Here is a 23,964-nt window from a genome sequence, read left to right as displayed (position 1 = left end):
TGTTTTGTATCAATGTTAGAAATTAGAATACAGAAATATTTACTCAGATGAAATAATAGATGGGTGTAACAACTCGCCCCTAAATGTACATTGAGCCCAGCAGGATTACCTGAGGTTTATCTGTAAAGTGTAACATACTGCATGTTACCTTAGGGTTATAGATAATTTAATTTTTTTTATTTAAATCCTAAACTAAGAGAACTATCATAAACATTGGTCATCATATTGCCTTGATTTAAAACAAAATCCATCTTACTATACAAATGCAGTTAGGCATTTTTCTTGCCTGTAGCAAATGTGGGTAGAGCCCTTCCCAAATCTTCGTTCGCGAAGCCTGGCCATGACAGTGCGTAGTAAAGTGCAGCTGATGATTCAAAAGGAGCCACTTGCAACCACAAGCAGGTCGGTGTGCAGGCAGGGAGAAGTGTGTTTCACAGCATCAGCATCCCTGACCATTAAGGGGACAACTTTAAAGCTTCAACTTCACTGGTTTTGCGGTTTTGTCTAAGACGAGCTTTGCTCTGCCTTGTGACCAAGGTCACACATGAGCTGTACGTTAGCAAATTACGGATGGAAACTCCTAAAACTGCCTGATGGTCTCTAGTATGGTTTAGGAAGTATTTTGCTATATGAACTTAACAGTAGTCTGCCAAAAAGTAAGTGACAGCAGTGTTACTGCACTTGTTAAGGAGCACATTTTTCATTCTTTAAATTTTGTATTCCTAGAAACAGCAGCATTTCTTCATGGGATTACACAGGCTGGTAGATGTTCCAGTTTCACTTTATGGCAGATTTCTTTATGGAGTCTCTTAGGCAGCTAAAACCTTCTGGAAGTGTACAAGTTAACTTCTCCTTGTTTCAAAAAAAAAAAAATTATGGCCAGCACATTGTGTCCTCTTAGTTCCTTTTCTGTTCCTGTTTCCACAATAATATGTCTATTCAGTGAAAATACTGTAAGGATTTTAAAACAGTCTTGCTGCAAATTTGCAATTACCTTCATTTCATTAAAGCTGAAAAAGAAATGACAAATCACAACTATAAATGTGGATTTCATGTTCCTGAGTGCCCCAATTTAAAGTGATCATTTTTTGTAAAGACTGATTTTAAATAAAATGGACCTCTTTAAATTAACAGATTATAACATTGAAAAGAGTCTAGTTGTAATTTTGGATTTTCATTTAGTACCTTGTAAAGTTAGCAGTGTATCATTAAATAAAACTTAAGTTCTTCATAAGTTAAAGAAATTCTAGAAATAGCATAAGGATATAATCCTTTATATTACATTAATAATTTTCTCTACTTTATTATGGTTTTGTTGGGCATCCACAATTTTGACTGGTTGAGCACAAGCAGAAAATATATTCTAAATGATCCTTCACATTGGTGTCTCCTAAGGATAAAGCTCTTCACTAAAAAGTGTTGCAATTGCTTGTGTTGTTGACCACGGTATGCTCTCCTAGTGGCTGAGGATGCTCACTTGTTGTAAAGTTGAAAGGAATTTATTGGGAAGAGCTATTGTCCATAGTACCTTTGGGACAAGACCAGAATAGTTCACCACAGGCATTATCTTACTTCCTTTTTACTCAGAATCACTGGCATGAAACTGTGGGTTGATACAGATAGATTGTCATGCCATTCCTTATATTGATTTCAGGAGTAGATTTAATTTCTACATTTATTTTAGGCATAGTTAACAGTCAGACAAAGCTTAATTTTATTTTTTTTTCCTAGGGAAGGGTCACTTTTACCTAAACAGAATGTAGAACAGGTAGAAACTTTTACTGTAATTATAATACCAAGAATATGTCAGGTTTTATGTTTTCAATTTTTACGCCATTTCAATAGTAACTAGTGTACAACTTATTACAAGTTGTTAAAAAACTTAGAAACGTTCTTTTACATTTTTTTGCAATGAAATGTTTGCAAGCACCAACCACTGTCAAATGCGTGTAATCATTTAAATATAAAGTATGTTGTTTTCTGTGTTCTTTTTACTAATTTCTTGTCTTTTTTTCTTGCTTGTAACCAGATGAATCCTAGGCAATGGAGCCATATTTCTGAAAGTGCCAAAGACCTGGTACGCCGCATGCTCATGCTGGACCCAGCAGAAAGGATAACAGTATATGAAGCACTGAATCATCCCTGGTTAAAGGTAGTAAAAGCAGCTGTTTACACACCGGTTTCCGCTTCAAGGGAGATAAAGATTTATTTTTTTTGCTTCTCTGAGCTTTTCAAAGAAGACATGAACTGTACAAAATGTGGGAGAATCTGCTTTAAATGCTTTGTAGGGTTAGAGCCTGAGATTTAGATAATTGCCAGGCTTGAACTCTTAAAAGCAAGAGTGAACTCAGTTGGACATCTTCAGCAGCATCAGGGAGTAGGGCTGTGTAGCATAAAGCTTAAAGAAGGTATTAGTGTGTCTTTCTGTGGCTCTCAAACTCCAGAGAAATAATTTCTGATCTCCTCTTTGCTCAGTCCTAAACCTCTTTCCTATGATGCTTGTAGCCATGCAGGCTGTTGCAGGATGTTATGCTACTGAACTGTGCTGCTTCCTTACATTAGATTCCCGAAATATCCCACCAGAGTGAAGGGAATATGGAGTGGAATGTTGCTCAAAGGCCACTGTGACTGCATAAAATTAAATGATATCTGGTAATCAAATTATTTTTCAGGGGTGTCAGAATTTACAACACAGTTTAAGCCAGCGGAGTAGTAGTTGCTGAACGCTGCAGATTAACAACAGGAGCAGGAGAATATACAGCTGTAGCTTCTCAGCAGTCCCATCAGTAGTCTGTGCTAAACATTGGGGTTGGAGAATGATGGGTATGCTACAGATTTATAAGGTGGCAAGTCCTGCTTCAGAACATTGTATTTTCTTTGGCAGAAGGTGATGAATTAACTATTTTTCTTTGTTATCCTCTACTTCTTTCCTATAGCGTAGGTCAAGGGTATAGGGAGTCATAATATCATTAAGTTAAACAGGGCACTTGTTTTGAAAGGGTACTGTTCTGGTGTCTGCTTCTGGACTGTTTATTTGCTCTACATGAGACAAATAGTGACACAAAAAAACCCACAGGAAGAACCTGGGAAGGACAGGCTCATATGTTCTTCTCCCTCCAAGTAAATGGTCATTCTTCCAGTTCTCTGCTCTCTTTCTGGCTCTGACTCTTGTATTCCAAGCTGCAGAATGGCCTAGCTTATAAAAGGAGCTCAGGAGTGTGCATCTCTCAGGAATAAGTGGTTAAGGCAACTCTTCCAAGTATTGGGAAACTGCAGGTTCAAACCATTCCACACAAAAGGAGCCAAAGTTCTGTCTATTGATCTGGAGCTTACATAGTGTATCAAATCTCGAAGAGTATGGAAAGGGACACCATGTTTGCAAATCCCAAATGATCATACTCCAGTGATTAAACTGATTAAACTCCAGTGATTAACCTGTGGTGATCTGTTTCTACCTGCTTGTAATTTGACTTTTTCCTCACTTTGTGAGCTTACTCACACTTAGATGCCAAAGCAAGGGTTTTACTGAGGATTATTTTGGGAAAAAAACTTGTCATTTTTGTTGTTTGAGCAACTAAGCTGATCGGGCTTGTTTAAAAGACAGTTCTGTAATGTGAATGTGCAAGCTCTGCCTATGTAGTTTAGCACTTTCGATGTCTGTGATCTTTTTTTGGTCTTGTCATTAGTTGTTGAAATTCATGCAAGGAAAGAGAACATTTAGTTTGAGACAACTTTGTTTCCAAGCTCAGTCCTCCCATTTTTGGCTATGATAAACAACCTTCCCTGCTGACTCAGAGCTTTCTCCTAAACTATTTATAGATCCCAATACAGCATGAGACAGAGACGTCTCTGGTGTTGTAGAGTGACTGAATCACTTCTGACGGTGATTTCACTCTGATTCAGGAGATGCATGTGATAAACGTTTATGTTAAATTAATAAGTGTGTGGAGCTTTTGTGATGATTTGGAGCAGAGTAAGACAGTAGCCAGCTGCTGCAAGTTTTGTCCTTACTGGCACTGCAGTTATTCATTGCAGGTTTTTTTATCTGCATTTGCAATGAAGAATTCTTCCTATAAGCCATCACCTGGTATCACCAGCCATCCTACCCCATCTCCCAGGTTTACCTGAAGTATCAAGCACCCCTTAAAAAAGAGAGCTTGAACATGTTGCTTCACTTAGATTTGTGAATCCCAAGAAGCAGAACTACTTTCTGCTTGCCAACTTCGGAGTTTAGTGCTAGCCACAGACTTGACTAACAGCACAACAGTGAAACAAAAGACTAAAGTCTACAAAGTGGGAAACAAAATTACTGAAAGAAAATATCCCTGGGCCAAGTTCAGAATTCTTTCAAAGTATTTTAATCCCTTTTAGTTTCTTGAAGTTTTCCTTAAGTTGCAACAAATCCTCATTCTCCTTAGTATACTTATTTCTTAGTGTCAAGAGAATATGAAGAGCTTGTATTTAATGTTCTTTTGGTTTGTTTTTTTGTGGGTTTTTTTAAGGAGAGAGATCGCTATGCATACAAGATTCATCTTCCAGAAACAGTAGAACAATTGAGAAAATTCAATGCAAGACGAAAACTAAAGGTAAACTGAATGTGGTGTTAAAACAATATAATTGTGTAACTTGAATTTTGTGTGATACTTCATTCGTTTTAAAAGTGGTAGGAGAAATCTATTAAGTTGGCAATAAAATAAAAAGTTGTAACGGGCCTTTACAGATGCTTATTACAGTGATGATTCTTAACAATGCTCATCTTTTCTTACTGCATAGTTTTCAAACTAAATTTCAGTGCAAATTGTCTGGTATCAACAAAGGTGTGTATGAGGTCTTCATCTTTAATCAGTTCATTAATTCTGTGTAATATGAATTACTGGAGAGAATAGTACAGTGGCTTCTGTTATTATTGTGTTACATTTATAATAACAGGAACATGATTTTTAATGTCTTTTTCAAGAAGAGCAAATGTGTATTCTTCAGTTTCTCCTCTTTATGTTTAAGTACACACAGGATTATTTCCTAGCTGAATTGAAAAGACTCTTAACATTTTAGCCCAAAACAACATGATTTCTCTTCAGTTCCTCTCTTGGAAAGTTTAGCAGAAACCTTTCACTGAAAGGTTGAGAAAATTTTAACAGAAACATAGAGCATTACAATTCATGAGTTGTTTTACGATTGGTAATGAAACACAGAGTCAGGTATACACAAGGAGTTGCTGCTTTGCAAAAGTTTAATGTAGCTGGTGATTAGGATGCACCAGTTGCCACAGTTCATGATAAACAGCAATTTCTCTTAGGTGGTTTGTATGTCCAGGTAGTACTTTCTTTCAGATATTAGCTAGTACATTTTAGAATACGACCTGTTTTTCTGCTCTAGGTACAGTTTCAGATATTTCCCACATTTCTTCCTGTAGAGGCCCCAGATTTCATCTCCTGAGAGCTTTTATACCTTTGCTGTTTCTTATACCATTTTATCCAAAGCACTGTTCTGCAGTGTGTTTCATGAAATTTGTCCATTTTGCCTACTGCCACAACTGTGAGGCATTTAAACATGAGTGGTTAAACTGTATTTAACTTAAACAAGTAAGTATATGTCAGAGCAGGTGACCATTTTTCTGGTTTTGTAACTTCCCATGTAACACTCATTCTAGGAGTGTCAGATTAACTATATAATTGTACTATTTTTATATAGATATATTATGGATGTCAAATATTCTAGTGCTGTCAGTGTCAGATTCTGGCAATTTCTCAAATAAAAACATAGTGTTTTGCTTTAAAGAGCGAATTTCTATTCTTGCTAAGCCACTCAGTCTAGGTAAAAGGGAAAGAAAAAGAAAGTAGTTATTTTGTTACATTGTTCTATGGGAATTTATGCCTCACAATTATTATTTTAAGGTTTAGTCACATAAAGGACTGTTCTCATGTATCCCCTCACAAAGAATATTTTGACTGTTTATTAGTGTATGACCAGCACTTATGGTCACTGATAACAGGGAAGCAGAGCTGAAGACTATAAAATTTATTTGCTCTTCACCGAGAAGGTCAACACACCAGAGACCTCGGGAGATTGAGTGATCCAGAGTGTCTGGAAATGTTTCATTATCCTTCTTTGTGTAATTTAGGCTGTGTGGGTATTTTTATTCAGGGGGCAGTACTAGCAGCTGTGTCAAGCCACAAATTCAACTCCTTCTATGGTGACCCCCCTGAAGAGCTGCCAGACTTCTCTGAAGACCCCACCTCCTCAGGTATTTTAACAGAAAGTACATTTATTGCAGTCAACCTGTCTTAATTCTATACTGACTAGACTACCAAGTGTTTAATAATTTCTTGAGATTTCATAAAATTTAACATGAAGTTAACATTTACATGTGAAAGAATAAATAATTTTCAGTGTTAATGGTGTTCATGACTGGCAAAACTGAAGAGAAAATCTCTGCACAGTTGTAAATTTCCACAGAAATTCAGATTTTTTTAATACGTTCTTGTGTGTACATTTTATTACAAATAACGGAATAACCTCACTTTTCTCTTTATGTTACTTGAGTACAAAAGCTTATTGAAATTTTGTCTTGAATTCTTAGGCAGGAGCAAGGTTCTCATGCCTTACTAATAGTAATATATAAAAAGAAACCACTGTGTACCAAATTTTCCTGATCTCCTGTTTTAGAGAGCAATATGATTAAGATATCTTCTCTTTAAAGCACATTGGACAGTATTTCTGACCCCCAGATCTTCAGAGGGAGACAGTACATGGTACTTCAGGGACCTCCCAACGTGCTTCAGAGGGGAAGATAATACCTGTGCTGTGCTGTGCTGTGAGCTGGGCCTTGGGCAGGACAGTGATGTGACTCAAGCAATCCTTTTGTCCACAGTCCATATTCAAGGATTTAAATAACCTCCACTCTGTCTACTAACACAGCCCTGTCATAGTTATGTATCTTAATTTTGACATACCATTACTTAAAACATTTGCAGTGCAAAAGTCTCGGGTGGTCTGTCTGACCTAAAATTAGGATTTAGGATCAAGTTAAAATAACCTCTGAGGAAAACTGAAGACCAAAAGGACTCTCTCCTTTATTTTTCTAAATAACCAAATAGTACTGGCAGAATATCTTAGCTATATACTGACTTTACTAGAACACATTTCAGGAATTGAATTGCATGTGTTGATCTGCTGTGTGATAATTCTCTTTTCCGACATTTTTATAGGTGAGAAAATTACCTATTGACTGCATATATTAATTACACCTTTTCTTCTCTTTCATATGAGCAAGTAGCTATTACAAATTATTTCAATGTCATTAATATAAGAATGGGGTGAAATTGTTTTTTGTTGAAATTCTTCAATTCCACTTCTTGGATTTCAAGTTCGAGTACTTAAATTAAAAGATTGCTTTGTCCTTAAGCATGCACACTGTTCATAATTTCCACAGAAATTATTTGGAAGCTCAGATCATTTATAGCAAATGGATAATCACAGCCTCATGGCTTAACTTCAGGCAGACAGCTTTTGAATACTTGATGTACCTGTAGTTAAAGATCCATCTATGCTTTTAAAGAAAGAATAAGTTGGTTTTACTTCACCTAGAATTACTTGCAGTGCCTTTATTTTTGTTTCCATCTACTTCCCCCATTTGAATAGGGAATAGCCACCAACATGATTGACAGTGGCAACTTTCCTAATCTGAAAACTGCAGTTCCTCTTTCCAGTTTCAGTCTCACATCAACAGGACATGTGTCTTCCTCAGAGTGATGTAATTGCAGATATCAGTATAGAGGAAATGTACAAGTTCTATTTTTTCTGCTCACAGAATACTTGAATCCAGTACACAAGTTAAATTCTACAGAATATCTGGGCTGGATCCACTGTTATCTTGTGTTCATCTCTGAAATAACTGAAACATTAGCTTGGATTTCTCAGGAAAGGGTGGTTATTCTCTAAAATAACATTGTTGATCTCTCTGATTGGAGATCACAGTGATCAGGAAACCATGCTAAGTGTGTGGGTTTCATGATGTTTGACCAACTACATTAGCTGATAAAATATTTAATATTGAAGGATAAACACTGAGGCTTGCAAGCAAAGGTACCACAACTCTCACAGCTTCTTCAGTTGCTAGATGTGGAAATCTATTTTGTTTCCTCTTCAGAAGTACACTAATAAAACTTTCAAAATTTCTAGCTTGTAAAGCTCTAGTGATGATTCTAAAACCAGCTAGTTTATAGAAATTAGACATAAAACTCTTAAATTGCAGTAGAAGCTTGACTATCTTAAGGTAATTTAAATTTCCTTCCCAACATCTCATAAAACGTTATTCCAGATCATAAACTCTAATGAAGAGCGTTTAATATTTTAAGTGTTGTTCCCTATTTAGTCCTCCCATAAAATTTCGTGAAGCTTATTATTGCAATTAAATGATTTGTTAGAAACAGGCAAATATGGAACTCCTTCAGAGATATTTCTCAGACAGAAATATAAATGCATGTTAGGTTATGCAGATTATATATCCTGCACTCCAGGTTGTTCCACGCACAGAAAATTTCAGTTCTGTCATTTTTCCAAATTAATCTAACTTCCTCAAAGTTCAGTGAATTTGGGATTGCTGGAACCTTTGAGCATCTTCTTACACTACCAGAATATTAGAGTGGGATATGAAGGCTCTACAAGTAGCAAGTCAGATGGCCTTTTTAGATGCAGAATCACAAAGGATATTCTTGTTAGAGAGCTTTCCAGTGAGGGTCAGCAAATTGCTTAACTACATTAAATGGGAATGAACAGAGATAAATTCCATTTAAAGTCAACCAGGTATTTTTCTGTACACATCTTCCTTAAATTTGTACAGAGTTTTGATAATTCTTGGTTCCCACTGCTTGTTCTGGGTGGTTGGTTTCCTTTTTCATCAGCAACCATCCTCTGAAGATCTTAACTTCATCCTGCTATCATTCTGCTGGTAACATGGCAGAAATCAGTCTTGCTGAATTTTGAAAGAGTGTGATGAAGGCTTTTAAAATATTTTTTTTAACTAGGTAAGTATTTTTAAACTAAAAGATTACTGGTGATAAACTGTGTTCAGTAACTTCTTTAGTACAGCCACTAAACAGCTCAACTGACAAGCTTCTTGCAAGTGTTTTTTTCTTCTAGAATGTAAAACATTTGCTCGTTTTCAGGACCTTGTAAAATGTTTATTTCCCAAGGCAACAAATGTTTTGGATATTTTTAATATGCTGAAACAAACATAAATCAGAAGTTAGCAATCAGCAGCCCTACAGGCTAAATCTGACACAGGAGAAAAATAGGCCCAGTAAAAAGAATTTGAAGTCAACCATGAAGTACAGAAGGTGCCAGAGAAATTCACTCTGCTGCCCTTCCCCTTTCCTGCCCTGTGCCCTGACCCTCCTATCTCCTGATCACACATTACCTCAAGACAGGATGTCCTCTGCTTCTGTCACAACCTGACCATTTGTCCCCCGAGGGTACGGACGTGTAGTTTTCAAGTGTTTTGGTAACAGTGCCTCAGGCTGAAGAATGAACATCACCAGTGTAAAGCATTTCATTTTCCTTCCTTTTGCTTCTTCAGCTTCCACCGTTCTGTGGCAGCCCAAGGAAAGGCTGTGGAATCGTTTGACATTTTGACTTGGGAAGCTGGATTGAGGAAGACCGTTTAGTTTACTTTGGAGTTTTAAGTAGATTCAAAATGTTCAAGTTTTTGGGCCAACAGTTCAAAAAACCAATAAATCAAAGAGGTTTTTTATAAATTTGCATTTCCAAAACCTTTTTGTAGCCACATTTTCAGAACTACCAAGTCAGTGTTGGAGTTAAGTCAGTGGATAGTCCATAGCCTTTGGAAAACTGCATAACTGACTTTTAGATTAAAGCAAACCTTACCTTTTGGTTAAAGGGTGTTTGTTACAACATAATGTCTACTTGGCTGGCTTGGTCTGTAGCCCACATACACTGAAATGTGACTAACAGGTTTCAGAGTGGCTTTTTTGCCACAAACAGTTCTGGGTTCCTGTAAGGCATCCTCTGATGTTGTGTTTCGATGTAACCACAGAGCGAGTGCAGCAGCGTATTTTACAGCAGCCTGAGTGACCAAATGTACTCATATACCCCGGTAACAAGTGGCACTGGCACAGCAGTTCATGCACGTGTGTGCTCTCTGACCTCTGTGGTGTCTCTGGAAGGGGATGAACGTAGAAGCCAAGCTTTTGCCTTGCACAGAAAGCAGCCACGCTGAGGCCACTTCAGTGTTTCTGCCTTGTTTTCTCAAACTGCAGGGCACTGCTTTCATGTGGCATTTTCACAAATGCATTTTGGAACTTTGTCTCAGGGTCGCTGTATGTAAATTGAAATTCTTGTTCTGTTTTATCTTGTTAGACTCTATATTATAGTCGTGTCAAGTGAGTAGTTCTTAACAGCGTGAGATTTTGATTTTCAAATTTGAAAGTAATAATAATGGGGAAAAGGCTGAATGTGATGGTCTTTCAGAGTGAGATCAAACAGCACGTTTGGCCAAGTTGTGAGATCACTACATGGAACCTACATGGAACTAGTTGAACTCACAAGTTAGAGTGGTTAGTAGTTTTATGGAATTGATTTCACAAAATATGGGCAATATAAGCCCATATCTTAAAAACCTCATATCTCATCGATATGAGTAAGAAAAAGAAATACTTTTGCTATGCAGAAATTACCACTGATTTTGTAAATATTTGCAAAGGCTGTTGTGTAACATTTTTAAGTATGACTGCTTGGAAAAAAAATTACGTTCACCTTATAATTTACTGTTATTAATTCCTTCTCTAGTATTACAAGCAAAACTATCAGTTTTGAGATCATGAGTTTGCATGTTTCCAATACTTCATTATTATCTTTATGATTTTTTCAGCTATTTATTCTTTGTTCTGGTATGATTAAATGTTTTAAAAAGTGCATAAAGACACTATTAATTAAAAGCAGTGATAAGGTAATTATATTTCTGAATGGTTCTCATAATGGTTCTCACTGAAACTTTTGATTTCAATATAACTTTGCTAAATTCTGCTTAGTAAGTGTGAGTATATTAATATGATATCAATTTGAGTCATTTGCAGTATGTTGAATTAGTTTATCAGTTCACCTTTTTACTAGAAATCTCTTTTTTGTCCATGAGTTTTTTAAAATAGTTTAATCAATGCTGGGAGAAATCTGGTATTATAGATATCTTACACTGCATAGATGTGCTACCTTCCCAATGCCAAGTGGTTTTCTCCTCCCATCCCAGCCCGCAAGTGCCACTTGCTTCACACGTGGAAACCCTATTAAAAAATGGGTGGGGGTCCTTGTGACTTTTTCATACTATTTTGTGGCTAAACTAGTGTGCTAGGATGCAGCTTTATAAATCGCTTGTGATGAAATCTTCATACTGTTTGTTGTTTGTCCAAACGCTGCCTTCCTACTAGGACTTCTAGCAGCAGAAAGTAGGTATCCCTTTGTTTTCCTTTAAGGCTATCATTCAGCTATAGTGTGTGGCTTTGCATGTTTGAAAAATCTGCTTTCTTTGCTTCTCCTTGCTATTTTCAGTTTTAATACTGCCTGTTCAAAAAAAAATAGCCTGTATGGTTTTTACTAAACCCGTCTGTGGTGTAATATAATTGACAGTATAATTAACCAGAAATACTATGATTTCCAGGGAATTCTGGAGATTCTAGTTCAGAGGCAGTATTAAAATCACCTGTTTAGTTCCCCCCCCAATATTTAATATTTGCAACACAACTGAAATAAAATCTAATTTTCATTAAATTAAAAAAGGCTAAAGTGTTTGGGGTTTGCGTTTTTGTTCCAAAATTGTCTTCATGGACTAATGGGCGTTTTTTCTCTTAACACCAAGCATATACTGCAATATTAGTCATATATTACATTCTTGCTCTACGCTTGCATGAACTTTCTTGATCCTTCTGTGTTGATGTGATACACAATATATGCATATGCACTGTGTATATGCATACACCTGACTTAAATAACTATCCAATATGTGTCTCCTCAATGAAGGAATGTTATTGACACGTAGGGAGGAGGTTCTGCTGCAAGTTAACTGCACACATCGTGAGACTGAAAGTGCAAGCTCTTCTAAAACCTGCAGACTGTGCTAGACAGAGGAGAAGGTGTGAAATTCTAGACCCTTTGATACAAACCACAACCATTTCAAAAACAACAAATTCAGCATCTCCAAAAACAAGCTGTAAAAAGTGGGGGGTTTCCAGCTGCATTTTAAGACTTGTAGGCTAACAGCTCTTCTTCACACATAGGTCAGGACAGCAAGACACTTGTCCATGTCTCCATTTCTGATCAAAGTCATGGATTTTGTGGTTGTTGTTATTTGGTTTATTCTTTTGATCTTACAGGTTGTGGGGGAAGTTGTTCCTTGTCCTCCTCAGAATGCCTGTCCAGTAATGCGAGAGCGAGAGTTCAGTGGATTTTTATATAAAGTTTTGCAATAGTATTATTTTTACAGTTGTAGGGAAAAAAGAGAAACCTCATGCAGAGCCTCTGCCATGATTTTTAGTTTTTGTTTGTGCATAGAGACTCCCTCAGCAAATTTACTAAGGAGGTACTGCCATCATGCTGGTCAGAAAAGGGTTTCCATATATTTTTGCAATGAGGAAGAAAGTGTCTAAGGAAGTGACAGTGAAGGGCATTCATTTATTAAAATATTTATCTGTTTACTCGCGTGTGAATGCACTTACATGTAATGTGTAGGTTTGGTCTGGAAAACAACAAAACCAGTACCTTCTCACTGCATATTTCTTTACCACCACACTAGACTGCCTTCTTTCATATTTGTGACTAGTTTACAGTGAGGGATAGCTGGGAAAAAGGATTGGCAAACTTTATGTGAAGGTCTCAAGCCTGGAGACAGGGGAAAGCTGGAGACGTGTAACACAGTGCCCCTGTGCGTGCAGAATTAAAGGAAGGCATCTTCAAAACCAGGCATAAGTTTCTTTCCACCCTCTTTGCTGTCCCCCCCCCTCCACTTCCCCTTCACGCCTCCCTTTTTGTTTCTCCATACATAGTGCACTCCTCTGCATTCCTTCTTCTGTTTGGGAACACTTTATCTTTTGTTTACTGGGGTTTTTTTCTCTTCTTTTAAATTTTTTTCTTTGTTTAGTCTTTTCCTCCTCCCTGCTTTTCTCTCCTGCATCTATTTTCTTTGGTTTCCTTTCTGACTTTTACATGCCTTTCTTTCCCTTCTTGTATTCCATAGGTGTTCTTACCTTCTTTAATTTAGTTGTAAATCCCAATACCCTTCCATTGCGCCAACTGCTGTGTTTCTACATTTTCACTGTCATCTCTATAAACCTCCATCTTTCTAGTTCTCTCCCTGGAGTCTTCCTGATTGTTTTGTATATAAATATAAACACATAGTGTATGTGTATATATACATAAATATATATATTATTACTGACTTGTTTGCTTCCCAGTAGCATTCAGAGAACTGTGCATGTAGGAACCTATTTGTAGATTTACAGGGTGTCTACACTTGGCTGTTTGTTTTCTGTTCAAGAAGGAAGAAGCCATTAAGCACTTCTATAGCTCAAATTTGAGAAGGAGTCCTTACTTGCCTTTCATTTTAATTACAGTGCTGTGTATATGTGAAACAAGTATCTCCCACCTTATTTTAAACTATTATAGTCATATGTATACACCTGCTTTGGCTGTCATCTGTCCTTGCAGAGTTGGTTGCTCTGGAATACAGTGAACAGCAAAGAGCAACAAATTACTGTGTGAGATTAGAGGCATCTCAACTCCAGTGATTTTTGCAGATGTTGATTAAAGTGATGAAGAGCATTTGATACTCAGTTGGCTTCCTCTTAATCTAAGAAGTTACATTAGTACAAGTATTGGAAAGGTCTGCGTTTCTATAATAATCCCCACGCTTTTTTTTTTTGCCTTTTTTTTTTGAGATTGTATCCAGTGACTCTAATATTTGATCTCTCTAAAAACTAACAATTTCTGATGTTTTTTCTTCTGCCCTTGCTGTATGTACTAGCCTCAGACCACTTCACAAAGTAAAATGTAAATCTTGCCTTCTGAAATGCCTGTGCTTTAAGAGCCAGAATTGTTTTTTACTTTCATTTCCAGCAGCTGCACACAAGGCAGCCAAGAGATAAGGTTCAGAGAAATCAGCTTCTGTTGATTGTAAATTGACTGGCATAAGGACTGAATTATGATATATAAAGAAATGGTAAATAACAGCAAAGCCTTAGTTAGTCAGTTAAAGAACACTATAAAATCTTCAAGAGATAGTTAGTTACCTTTTTACACAACATAAAGAATAATGAGTAAATAATGAATAGGATAGAAATGAGTGACTGGTGTCAGAAACTTAATTTTATATGGTTCTACAAATCTAAGGGGTTTAGATTTTGTCAGTGGCTCTTTAATAAAAACATGATATTATTATAATGGTTATTACAAGTTTTCCTGCAGAGTTATTTCCTGGCATACTAATTGCAGGAGACTGGCAAAAAGGTTGTAGTTTTATAGTTTTGTATTTAAAAAATGTCATACTTCCTCTAAAATGTTTAGTTTATGACTGACCAAGACATAAATGGGCATTTGTAATCTTCAGTATCAAAAAATAAATCAAAGAATTTTTTTACCCTCTCTCAGAATGTGTTTGTAATCAGAATGTAGTCTGTGTTTTGCAGCAATATCTAAGTCTCTTTACCTAAACACTAATTCAGTCATACACTGTTGCAGATCACATGAAAAAGCCCCAAATTCTCTGTGCTGCATGTTACCTAACAGAGTAAGCCAGTTGTAGCTGCCTGGCTTGCTGAGCCTCAGAAAAGCAAACTTTGGGAGTGTTTTGTGGTGGAGGCAGACATATTACTACTGGAGAATACACAGACAATTCTTGGAATAGTACTTAAAGTTGTCTTTTACTCTCTTCTCTGTGGAGAGAACTAAGCAACTCCTCCCTACCTTTAAAGTTCAGTTTCTCGAGTCAAACCACCTGTTCCAGACCAGAATATCTGGATGCCATGTTGTAATAACAGCACTGTTTTACCAGAGCTTTGCCTGCTTCCAGCTGGATGAACCAGTGTCCACACCAGCTTTAGGTGGTATTAAGAGCACTGTATGAGAACTATAGAGAGTCTGGAGATAAAATTCAGCTGTAAGAGAGAACTATTTCTGAAAGACCGTCTCCATAAATGCGGTAACAGAACCTGCACGAATTAGCTGTCATAGCTTTGACTATGCACTGGGTAAAGAGATAATCCCAAGTTTTTTCCTTGTAAAGCAAATATGCTTTCTGATAAATAATAGATCTGTAGGCAGAAAACTGCTGAACTCATCTCTGTCTTCTTAGAAGTAATTCCACTGACTATAAAAGCATTTAATGTACTAATACTGACTGCAGGAGACTGTCATAAACATTCTGATGTGGTTTTTCTTCTTTGTAATATATGAGAGCCCATAGTTTTCGACTTTTCAGAACTGGTAGCCCCAAGGAAACTGTGAATAGTTGCAGCTATCTTTTTTTAGGTATTTTTATGGGAATACAGGAAAGACAAGGTTGTGTGCATGGCCCAGAGTATCACTGCTCCTTTGGACACTGGGATCATATGTGCATTTACAGTAGAATCCATAGTTACCACTATCTTCTCACAGAATCAAGTGTGATGTCGATTTTTTTACTATTTCTTCAGAGAAGAGACTTCTATTTGTGTCACTGGAGTTGCAACCTTTCCTGTGCAATCGTGTGTGTATCTGTTTTTATAGTAATTTAAGATGCAGGGTGAGATTCATCTCACCCAAGTGATTGTGGCTACTTGAAAATTCTGGGACAGTAAGCAGCATTTTCTAACGAAGTTTACTTTAGGGAGTCTTATAAAACAAATTAACACAGACAGTCTAGTTAGTCAACTTTCTTACTAATATTTATGCATTCTAATTTTCATATTTACAGATTCTGTCTGTAACTGCTACAGACTATGAGAAATCTGAGTTTTTAGCTTGCATGACTGTGTAATAACCCACTTAAATCCTTCCTTTATCATCTATGCTGAGGCTAAAATGGGTGCATTTGCAATGTTGAAAGAAGATTAAATCCTATTTCAAGAGGATACAAGCTTTAATTATAATTACTGACTGCTTTCATGCTTCCCCAAAGGTTGGAAATTTAGCTTAAATATGGTAGAATATGAATCTTTTTAGAAACAATTGTGCTGTAAACGTTGGTTAATTTTATTTTATGTAGTTAGTATCATTTCTTTGAATGTAAAACTCTTCTGAAAGGTACTTTTAAGCTTTTTTAACCAGATGTCATTAACAGAGAGAGTTTAGGTGTTCACAAAAATGCCTGTAGAATTGTTCTATCACTTTTTTTTATGCACTAACATGCTGTCAGTGTATTGCTACTGTGCCATTTTCTCATGCAGGTGGCACATTATCTGTAAATGCATGAAAGGCATGGCAGTAGATGCAGCATAAGATTGTAGGTAAAAAAAAAAGCATAAAGTAGAACTGTGATTTTGAGGGATTAGCAAAGTCATGTCGGAACTTCTCATAAAATTCCTTAAGGACATTCTTGGAAACTTCCTTTTACAGTCACCTATTCAAGGCGACCAATGGACAGGAGGAAAAAAAACCACCTAATGATCAAAGCTTAATGTTTTGGAATTCCCAAATATTGAAGAGGTTGTTGAGGTGCAAATATTAAAAAAATCATAACTCTTTATTTCTATTTCAAAGCCCTCGAAGTATTCCACAAAATAAAATTTGCTAAATAATACTGTCAAATAAATAAGGGGATGGTCCAGAGCATTTGATGTTTCACACCAGTACAGCTCTGCAGACAACTTTGAACACACTTCTCATTAGTTCTGGTTTTGGCTCAAGTTTTAGTGGTTATGAGCAACATTGTGCAGTATTACAGACTCTTAAGATATCCAAGCCTCTGAAGTGAATCTTCTCTTGAGTTTTTCCTTAAATACTCCAAATACACAGAAAGGGCTTTGAACCCAGAAAGCAAAGTTTTGCTAGAAAATAAAATAATTTAAACTCTGAGCATGACAAAAGTAGAAATAAAAGAGAATTCAAACAAATTTCCTTCTGCCAACTGCATTCTGGAGAGTCAAACACTTTGCTTCAGGCTTGGAGATCTCTGAGTTCATGAGCCTTAAACTGACATTCTGAAAATGTAGAGGATCCCTAGGGAATGTTTTTATTCCTTGCCTTTGAGGCTGAGCTGTGATCTCTCCATCCTCTTACCAGCAGATTCCCAGTCCCTATATTTTCTCAGGTTTCCTGCTGTGTCTCTGGAAGAGGAATATGGGAGTTTCCTTTCAGCTGAGAAGGCTTTTTCACTTACCAAACAGGAGGCAGGTTTTTCTCTTTTTCAGCGCACCCAACCTCATGCACAGCAACTACTATAAGTCAAACCATTAATTTTATTTGCTGGTAGCCACAATTTTTAAAAGGAACATAATTTAGTTCATCAATTGGATATAAGTAGTCAGACACACTTAAAGGGAGAGAATTAAGAAGTCTTACTGCTCCTGAGCCATGGGTTGTGAGTGAGAGGAGTACTGTGGTTCTCAAACCTTGGTGTACAGGGAATTGTGAGGAGAATCCCAGGTTGAGATTTGTACTAAATGTGATGCAATAATTTCTAGATTTGCCACTTACTCATCCTTCTACACTATGAGATTGCAAGTCTAGTACAGTAGGTTTTTGTGTATTTTGTTATGTTTATTCCAGTTTTTCAAGGTTTTCAGAGAAATAAGTTAATTTAACTTTTTTCCTTGTGTGATTAAGAGGGTGTTGTTTTTTTTGTTTTTGTTACATTCTGAAAGTACAATACATAAGAGTTTGAGTTAAGGAAGGCTTGTAAGAATTGTTCATACAGTGGAGGATGGAATTTCAAGAAATACAGCAATTTTTTAAATATTATTTACCTTGTCAAAAGGACACAGGCAAACAAATAAGTAGACAGAATAAGCATATTGGTGAGAAATTAGTGAAGTAATGAATATGTAGAATTCTGTATCCCGAATTAAGAATTTATTTATGGAAAAGCATTCAGCAGTTCACTGTCAGGCACCGCATGGTACACAGACTGGATGTGCTATCCTCTTTTCAGATGCTTATACCACTGTGGAAAAACTGAAGGCATGGTCTGTGGGTGTTTAGATAAGTCAAAGTTGGCATTCTAGTACTGCACACAGGTGGCAGCCACCACTGATATCTGATTTTTAAAACAAATTGTTTTACACAGAACCACTATGGGCTGGTTTACTATGGATTTGTGTTGTGTTTCTGTATCCTCCCCTGCTGTGAGTTCAACTTTCCTCATGGACTTCCACCTTCCATAAAGCCTCCCATTTGTCCTTTTTTGTCTCCATAGCTCTTGCTTCTCTTTTCACCCCCATGCTATAACAATCATCCCCATCTTCCTATGACCCAAAACAATGCGCTGGTCAAAAAGCAGCAAGTGCTATAACTGGGTGTGAGATAACCAGGCCAGCAGAACAAATGGAACAAAACCCAGAGCTCATGGTACAGCCCTTTTTTGTCCTCTGGAAGACGCAGCAGTCAGGTCTTTCTCTTCCCTCCTCTATCCAGATGCTGATTTTAAAAGAATTAGTGAAAACATTGGTTCTTTCAAAATTTTTCTAATGTTTCAAAAGTTTTTTTTCAAAATCATTTTTACTGATGTTTCAAAATTTTACAATATGTATTTGAAATTGGCCAGCAGTTCAAAAAGGGAAGAAAGAAAGGCTGGGGAAAGAATGGGGAGGACAGGCCCATAATCCAAGTCACTTAATAAGGCATCATTGGAAAACAGGCTAAAATAGAACAAAGCTAAGCTTAATAAAATCAGGTTTTAAACTCTCTCCTGTTAAACCATTTCTTATGTATAATTACACTACATATGGGCACTGTTGATATATGTAAAGTTTATTCGATGAGTTTTTCCTGTAAAAACTCCAGCTTTTTTAAGTTCCTGTTCCGGTTGTACCAGATGAAGTGAAAGTTTCCTCTTCCAAAGTTCAGTTTACCATGAGTCTTTGCTTTATTGATTTTTTATTCCCTTTTTTTTCCCTGTTTCTTGTCCCATAGGAGCAGTCTCACAGGTGCTGGACAGCCTGGAAGAAATTCATGCACTTACAGACTGCAGTGAAAAAGACTTAGATTTTCTTCACAGTGTATTCCAGGATCAGCATCTTCACACACTACTAGATGTAAGTTTTCTTTGATAAACAATTTGTGTTCCTGTACCTGTTGTTCATTGGATAGTATTTTGTTTCAATCCAAGTATATTATATTTTCTTTGTTTCATACCAAAATTAATTTATTTAGGTGTAGAATGTAGCAATCAACTAGCACTTTACACAAAAATACATTTTAGGACTGTGCACACAGAATATTTTAGAATATGTGAGTGGTTAATGACTTGATTTGAGTTAATGGATCTGCTTTAAAACACTTCATCAGAATAGCTTTTTTTCTTTTGATAAGGACTGGATTTCAGTTTTTATTTTAAAGGCGAATTGCAACTTTAAACAGATTCATTTTAATTAATTTTAAGTAATGTACTAATCTGAGACCAGTTCTAGGGATATTCTTAAAAGTATGACATTTTTTGTGTGAAACGCCTGGGTATGCTCATTTCTCTCCTACACTTGAACACAGTAGGCTCAGTCATTTAAATCTCTATTATTCTGTGGTTCACAAGAGCTGTTACTCCAAAAGAGTGTCAAAATCCTCACTGAAGAACAAATTCAAAAGCACATCATGCTGTCAGTGATTTCTGTATCTACACAGTATTGGAGTCTAAAATAAAGGTCCAAAAGTAGCAGAAGAATCTTTCCCTGATGTTTTTTCTGGGATCTATGGAATGTTGAAGACAGACGACTTACTTTCAGACATGACCAACTTTTTCTAAAGCAATCTACACAATGCACTGAGAAAAAACTCAGGATGGACCCAAATCCACAGAGACATGGGCTATGTCCACATTAGCAAGTACTACAACACAACAGTAACAGATTTGTGGAGCAAAGCAGTTGTTGACTTTGGGTATTTTAAGAGTTTTTACTTTATTCTGGCTGTACTGCAGTCCTGTGGACTGGTAGGTGAACAGCATCTTCTATGTTAGTATTGTTTGAGACTAAATATGGTATGGTAACACTGTATGGTGAAAAACAAAGAATGTGGTAGGTGGACATAATCAGATTAATTTCAAAAATTTACTCCTGAATCAAACCAAAATGCCCATGTGGATGGTGACCATTTTATTACCATGTCTTAAATTGAATGGCTTGAGTATCTGAGTGAGTATCACAAATCTAATAACAGCGTCTGTAGTTTTTACCCTGTGGAAGACTCGCAGGAACAGGGTCATTCCAGCTCTCTGATCTGCAGGTAGATGATTCTGGTTGTAGAGACTTTAAGGAGTTTCTGAAAAATGGTTGAATGCTTTAATTCCTCTCTGCAGCTTTGCAGGGGTATGATCTGAATATAAACAGTACCGTAGGTCCTTTGGTGTCCAAACTCTTTAAAATGTGGTAGATCATTTGTGCACATCTCACAATTTCATTAATGAATAGTGGGTCACTTGAATTCTGTGCATTCTTTCAAGTTTAAAGGATTCAGATCCACACATACTTCTTTCTGGAAGCAGGCCCAGCTGCTGGGTTCTGAACTGGCCTGTCTGGGAACACAAGGCTGCTGGTAAAGCTTCCCCTCACCACAGCTACTCGTGTGACTTGGGAAAGCAGAGATAGTTAGTTAGCTGTTAAGTGATGAGAGCATTGCTCTGGCAAACTCTCTACAGTTCTAATCTTTGTTCTTGATAACTGTTTATGCATTTTACATTGAACAGTCATTGGATAAAATTACATGAAGTACACAGGAAGAGGGGACTAGGAACTCATGACTTTCCTGATTTGCATCTTCAACAACTCATCTTGCAATTTGCATTTAAGTATGAATCTTTTTTTTCCCCAGTGTAAGGTCATCTAACTTGCATTACAGATGCTTAAATTACTGTTTTTACATTGCAGACTGCAGTATAGAAAGGTGATCAGGCACTATGAACAAGAAATAAAAAAATCTGGACAGAAGTAGAATAACATGAGTGTAATAAGTACCAAAACACTTCTGTCACTCATGCAGGAAGGTTTTAGATATTTATTAACCATTATTATGTTATCGTGTAACTTCTTTGGCTTTGTAAACCACATGGCCTTAGTTTAAGTATTTTGCTGTATGACAGGTCTACCAGACATTAACTCATGCTTCTGCAATGCTTTTGCTTTTTTCTATCCTTGACAGCACCAGTCTGGTTTATAGTACTTCATTTGTGATGTGTTATTTCTGTAATGGTGTGTTGTGGCTTTTTAAACAAGAAAAAACTGCAATGAATTTGTACAGTTGTCCTATTCTTTGTCATGGTCATTCTCTTACACAGGGATGCATTTAATTGCCCATTATAATAACAAATCTGTGAGAACAAATTGCTAGCAAAAAGCATTTTTGTTTTGTTATGCTATGTTGAGGGAGGATGATAGAATCTTTCCAAAGATACTTCGATTAGAATAATAGGAAATGAAATTCTAAAAGGTTTGAGTGTCATGCAATACATATTTGAAAGACTGAAGCAAATTACAGACAGTGTTATTTGGAAGGGTAGGTTTTTCACGTCCGTAACTTGAATGTGGGAGATTGGTTTCTCTTTATTAATTGATACTATTCCAGTTTCTCTCTCAGATCTGTGAAAAATTCATCAATTGTACTTTGATGAAGCTCTGTCAGGAAAACTCTTTATTCCTCTCAGAGTATTTGAGGCTACTGAAGCCAGCAGACCAAGTAACCTGGGAAGCATTATATTCCACTGAGTAGGGATTTTCTAATCTGTTGTGAAGTTGTGACTGTCACTTGGCATTTAACTACTCTTCCTCTTCTGTGGCCGTTTTCCACAGTTAAATTTGTTCTCATGTTCCTACTCATTCTCAGGAGTTCTCCTTATTTTTAGATTAGGCACATGAGGGTAGATCATGCCTGCTGCTGAAATACCTTATTTTGCTTCTGAACTAACACTTTTTCTAAAGGCTAAATAAGAAAGGGCAATCTTTGTGTTAAGGGTGCAAGTTTACCCACGTGTTGGTTTTTTTTCAGATCACAAAATAAAAGTCTTCTTTCTCAGTAATTCATTAACTTAGATGTTATGAGGACAGGCACCTCTGAAGGCCACAGAAGGCATCATCCCATCGATTGTTTTTCATTGATTCATTTCTGGATGTCTGTTGTGATTGCTGTCTTAAGACTCTCTTCCGGTTTACTTGAGTGCCAAAGCTGTTCAAAACAAGGGAAAAAAAGGTGCCAGCTACTTAGAAAGTAGTTTATATTCACTCTGGGCCAAATCCTGCAATACAGCAGCATATCCTGATGTAGGCTTATTGAATAGTTTCATTGTGTGTGTTTTTCTTCATTTTACAGAATCCTGCTATTGTGTTGAGTGGTTTATTTGTGCGCAGAAGTTACACAATTCATTATTAAGAACTTAATTTTGTTTAATGAGGAAAGTAAAGGCCCTTCTAGAAACAACCATTTAGAAATACTATCTTAAAAAAATTATTGGTTAGTAATTGGTCTTTCTTGTAAAGTAAAAGACTAATTTGGAGTGGGTTTTATTTTTTTTCAACTTCTGTCAGAAATGTGATGATCAAAATTTTGGTGAATGATGTAGGACATTCCTGTGTGCGACTTAGAACTGTCTGGGTTTATGACTATGTAAAGCTTTATAGACTGTTTCATTCTGGTATCCAATTTAGATGATAAAGAATGTAGTAAAGTATATAAATAACTTTATGGAAAAACAGAGTTAAATTTAAGTAGTGAAACAGTTTTTTTATTACCCCTGAGAGATTTTTAGAAGCCTTATCAAATGCTTGAATTAAATTATTCTTTTATTGACTGTCATGAAAGAGATCCTGGGAGACATTGCTGACTTATGTCAGTAGTACTGATAAAGAAGTTGGAAAGAAATGTTAGGTTACTAATTTTGGAGGCATTTGTTGTTCTGTATCATGACAAAAGATTTTAATGATTATTTGTTTTGAAAAGTATAGCAGGCTTCAAGGCTGTGCCTAATGAGGGAGATCTTCACACATTATGTTTTATCTCTATCTGTGCATCAAAGGAAGGAAGGTTTGCTAAAATGCAAAACCAGAAGCTGCTGTTTCATGCAGCTGCCTACATTGAAGGAGACAAGAGAAATCAATCTCCTGTTGAGTCAAGCAGTTTGGTCTCCTCTCCAGGGACGCTTTCTGAGGGTGATTCTGAATGCAGATGTCGTTCGATTTACAAGGGAGATTTTTGCTCAGCAGGAGAACAATATCAGCTTTTGTGTGACTGGGGCCTCTCTGTGCTACTGGCTTTGTCTGCATCTGTCTGTCCTCAGGCAGATAGTTCTCTAGGCTGGTATCTTTTGGCTGTTAATTTAAGAAGTTTGTTACATAGATGGAATCGTTAAGGTAGGTGTTGTTATTTCTGGAAGTGTATCTGTGATAGAAGGGTTATGAGCTTTTAAGAAAGTTTATTTTACCTTTTGCTGGCTTAACACATTACACACGTATGGTTTTAGGTAAATGAGGTTAAACAAAATTTGGAGTAGCCATTTGTGTCATATCTATATGTGCAGCCACTTCTTTCATTTTGAGTTTTTTTTATATTCTCAGTGCATATATTTAAGGCATACTGATTTTTTAAGAGAATCTCATTTTTATGTGTGTTATCCCTTGTTGCTAGTGGTAATGTTTCAAAGGAACATGCATCTGTGCACACTTCAGAGTTTCCTTAGGATTTCTTTTGAAGTCAGTCACCCAAACAGATTTGGTCCTGAAGTCCAGACTTTTAAGGAAACATATTTTCTCTTTTGCCAGAATGAATGTTATTGGAACCTCAGTTTAG

At 36.6% G+C, this 23,964-nt stretch overlaps 1 protein-coding gene across 11 annotated transcripts in view; it reads left to right on the top strand.

The window, feature by feature from the left end:
* Positions 1–23,964, top strand: part of CASK (calcium/calmodulin dependent serine protein kinase) — a 200,651-nt gene that overhangs the window by 123,474 nt on the left and 53,213 nt on the right. For 8 of the 11 annotated variants that reach the window (XM_027688827.1, XM_027688824.1, XM_027688831.1 and 5 more), the window contains 5 exons: positions 2,030–2,152; positions 4,503–4,586; positions 6,145–6,244; positions 11,442–11,459; positions 19,111–19,232. In XM_027688827.1, the coding sequence (XP_027544628.1) occupies positions 2,030–2,152; positions 4,503–4,586; positions 6,145–6,244; positions 11,442–11,459; positions 19,111–19,232 (447 nt within the window). The remainder of the gene's footprint in view (positions 1–2,029; positions 2,153–4,502; positions 4,587–6,144; positions 6,245–11,441; positions 11,460–19,110; positions 19,233–23,964) is intronic. The other 3 variants (XM_027688832.1, XM_027688830.1, XM_027688825.1) reach the window with 1 other exon arrangement.

The sequence above is a fragment of the Neopelma chrysocephalum genome, unplaced genomic scaffold, assembly GCF_003984885.1.
Source record: "Neopelma chrysocephalum unplaced genomic scaffold, ASM398488v2 Primary Assembly neopelma1_76, whole genome shotgun sequence".
Lineage (NCBI taxonomy): Eukaryota > Metazoa > Chordata > Aves > Passeriformes > Pipridae > Neopelma > Neopelma chrysocephalum.
Note: the sequence above shows the minus strand (reverse complement) of the source record. Positions and strands in the feature narration are given on the sequence as shown.